Here is a 3746-nt window from a genome sequence, read left to right as displayed (position 1 = left end):
GAAAAATGTGTCCAGCGGTATGGTGATTACATTGAGAAATAAAGCACATGTTGAGGTATGATGTGTTACAGTTTTATTATAATAGGACAAAGATTTTTGCTTTTACGGACCTTTTCCGGTTTTCCGTGGGACAGCCCTCGTAACCCCCTCTCCCACTTCATACCACCTTCCCCCCCCCATACATATCACACTTACCCTTGCCCCAATACAATCACTCTTACCCTTCCCCCACTACATACCACCTGGATTTGAATTCCCTCCAGATCTTTTAGAGACTTCAATGGTTTATGGTTTTCATGTCTCTTACCCATTTTCCTTGACCCTAGCGTTAAAGGGTGATACAATCAAAGTTCCCGTTTTTTAAACAGACGTACATCTTTGAATGAAACGTTAACCCCGTACATTACTACGCCGCACCATATCATGGAATAATCTCAGTTGCAATCTTATATTATAGCTTTCCTTTTGGTCTGAGAAATTGTGCGCGCCATGACTCATGGACAGAAAATCTTTTGACTTGAAGTACAGACCACGATAATTTACAAGAAATTTGTTGTTCTATTGATCACTTATACACTCTAATTGGATTCTGTTGTTTTATTCTTCATTATGTTATTATGTTGCAACGCAGGTGTCTGAGGATTTATTTTTAGGCTCTTTGTCGTTTTTAGCTGAAGACTTGAGGTCAATGCTCTCCCTGGAGGTTATTTTGTACAGTATTTCCACATTTTTGCTGGGATGCTGCTTCCCGTTCAAATATGTTGTCCCTGCTTGAGAGAACCGGCCTCAAGCATTATTTTGTGTGCGTCAATTTTTGTTGGTGGTTTTTCTTAATGCTTTTGTTTTTGCTTTCGTTTTTAGGTGTTTTTTTAAATTCCAATGTTTACAACCAGCTGCAGAAATCCACCGATTAAGAGAAACGGAAACATGATTTATTTGATTGATTAAAAGGTACATCAGCGGTGATAATTCCACAAGCCGATCTTAATATCAGCAAACCGTTTGGGTTTTTTAAACATTTCAAACCTTTAAAAAAATAGTTTTCTATTCTTCTAATGAAGCTGCTCAAAGAAATCGCTTGGTATCAGTGTTCACTAACACGTTCGCTGATTTAGGGAGGGGGAGGGGTCCTTTATTCTTTCCATTCTTTTTCCACCTGTGACATCTGTAAAGCTAACAAGATCTATGCTTTTCATTCCCAGATCCGAATCTAGATGAAGAGGTAGCAAAAGATATCCGAAGACCAAAAAGAGAATGGAACCTTGGAGCTATAGACACAAGCACAAGTAGCGAAGCTACTGGAAATGGTGATGGGCTTTCTTTGCCTGAGGGTATGAGCCGAAGCAAAAGTCATGACGCCAACTTAAGCAATCCTAAGGACACTAAACTGAACAAAGGTGAAAGTTCAGAAGTAAAAACCCAAACCTCTGCTGATGGGGAGGACAAACGAACAACGCATGAACAGAATAACCGATCAAGAAAGTCACGATTTGACGAACTAAAGGAGAAGAACTCAGGCAATGAGTTGAACGCGACTGGTGGGGATGGGTCTTCCACAGGGAAAAAGAGCGTTCGTAAGGGAAGTAGGAGTAGAAGTAGTGGAGACGCCGAGACAGAAAGCAAAACTCGGAAACGAGAAAAAGGCAAATACGACGGCATACCACAAAAATATCTGTCTTTGCTGAACATCGCTTCTCCGGGGGAGGGAAGTTTCGAATCTCCGGGTGTGGCAAAGTCGAGAACTTTCCGCGAGCCACGACGTCAGAGGCCGTCCCGGCTGACCAGTAACTTGACGGACTACAAAGCCATGATCTACGTGCCCTGTGTCCGGCTGGCGCTCAGCGAGTTACTCACCCGTTGTAACAACTCTCGGGTCCGACATTATTACGTAGCCACGTCTGTGCTACTCGATTTACTCACGTTAAGCGACGTGCCACATCATCCTCTATCTTTCGACGCCGTTTACCACTGGGTGCTCGCTAACCGCGATGATATATGCATCATTTTCGACAACGTGGACGGATCGGAGGCTTGGGAGAGGCTCATATCCGACGCGTTTCACGACCGAGACGGATTCGGCAAAATGATTGCGGCAGCAACACCGGGACGGATCTCCAAACGCGACGTGGACTCGCTCTTCTATTGCTACGGTCTTTCACCGGACTACAGCTCTCGAGTCCTTCTCTCGAGACTACGTTCCGAAGCGCCAACAGTCGAAAACAGAATATCTTTTCTTCTCAACTCAAGCCACACACAAGAACTACTCTGCAATCCGCTGAGTCTGTCTCTACTTTCCGCATATTTTCGGAGCGTCAAAGATGATGATAACATCCCCGAACATTTATCGGAGCTTCTGGAACACCTCATCCATCACGCCATGGCGCACGAGACCAACACAACCCAGAAGGTTGTAGATAAAGCTAACAAAGGTCGCAGGCGGCGTTTCTCCTTGCTCAATGTGTGCGAGACTGTCGCCTTTGAGTGTCTTGAGAATGACACGAACTACTTCTCAAAGCAGAAGTTTCCCCAGCAGTTCTGGACGCGACATTTATGCGACTGTCGTCTGCTTCACGAAGTGCACGAGATCGCTAACTTCGGGTCCATCCACGAGCGTCCTCCCTCTCCGGTGCTCATGAACCCTTGCATCACACCGGACAGCGACTCTGTGCACAGCAGTGCATCATCCAACTTTGACATCAACATGTCCTCTGACGTCAGCTCTAGCAACCAGAGCCTAGCGTCCGCCGGAGACCACGAGAAAACCGACCCCGCAACGGATGCATCCGGAAACTCGTCGTCAGGCGCGCTTCTTCAGGTTCCGTCTCTAAAAAGCTCGGACAACATAAAAAAAGCCAACGAGAGACCAAAAACTCTGTCTCTGGAGATCAAGAAACCAAGTATCTCTCCGCGGCCATCCTTAAGCCAAACAAGCCAAACCAGCGGCGAGATCGTGTCCTTCACGAGCCGTTGCATCAGGGACTACCTGGCGTCAAACCGCGTGTGCCGCTACCTGCAGTCGGACCGAGATTCGGAGGGCTTCGTCCAACGCCTTATCGCCAAGCCGCAGTTCTACCCCGTCCTCCGACTGACTGTGCGCAGTCTCTACGTCCTCGAGAGGTCTGACCTCATCCTCAACCTACTGGACATGTTGCTGACGTCAAATGAGATGACCTCCCACAATCCTTTCGCTGTGGGCATGCCCTCCCCACCCAGAGGTCCGTCCCCTGTCCTGGGCCCGGAGCCGCGGATGCGTATTCCCCATAGGTACAACAACCAACACGGAGATCTACTTCTTCTTGATTCACACCTTTCTACATTTCTTCAGCCGGATCTAACTTTTTTCACTTTATTCCTTCTTCATTTTGTCTCTGTGTTTCTTCATTTGTTTTCTTCCTTCATTTTCCATTATTTCAAACTGTCTTTTTTGGGATACTGCCTCCCATCCAGTTCGATTGGCTCTGACACACACTCTGGGTCAAAGTAGCCTACCTCCTAAATCATTTAAGTTATTTCAATGAGGGTACAAAACAAGGAGAAGAAGGAAAGTCACACTCTTAGTACCGGAAGTGACCGATATTGTTTGCAAAGTACAATTGCTCCTTGACATTGAAAGAAAAACAACAAGAGCAACAAAAACAATAAAAGCAACAGCAACAACAACCGCATCACACGCTACCCAAGAGAGGTGGTGGCCCCGGCGAAGAGTACGCTCTTCGGGACTCCAAACATTTCGAACGGATAGGCTA

The 3746-nt window shown here is 46.4% G+C and overlaps 1 protein-coding gene across 1 annotated transcript in view; it reads left to right on the top strand.

Moving 5' to 3' along the window:
* The window catches only part of LOC101856559, a gene marked incomplete at its 5' end in the record, with an annotated part of 58522 nt that overhangs the window by 49470 nt on the left and 5306 nt on the right, over positions 1-3746 (top strand). The window contains 1 exon segment of the mRNA XM_035968367.1: positions 1203-3264. Within this exon segment, the coding sequence (XP_035824260.1) occupies positions 1203-3264 (2062 nt within the window).

The sequence above is a fragment of the Aplysia californica genome, unplaced genomic scaffold (assembly GCF_000002075.1).
Source record: "Aplysia californica isolate F4 #8 unplaced genomic scaffold, AplCal3.0 scaffold00054, whole genome shotgun sequence".
NCBI lineage: Eukaryota > Metazoa > Mollusca > Gastropoda > Aplysiida > Aplysiidae > Aplysia > Aplysia californica.
Note: the sequence above shows the minus strand (reverse complement) of the source record. Positions and strands in the feature narration are given on the sequence as shown.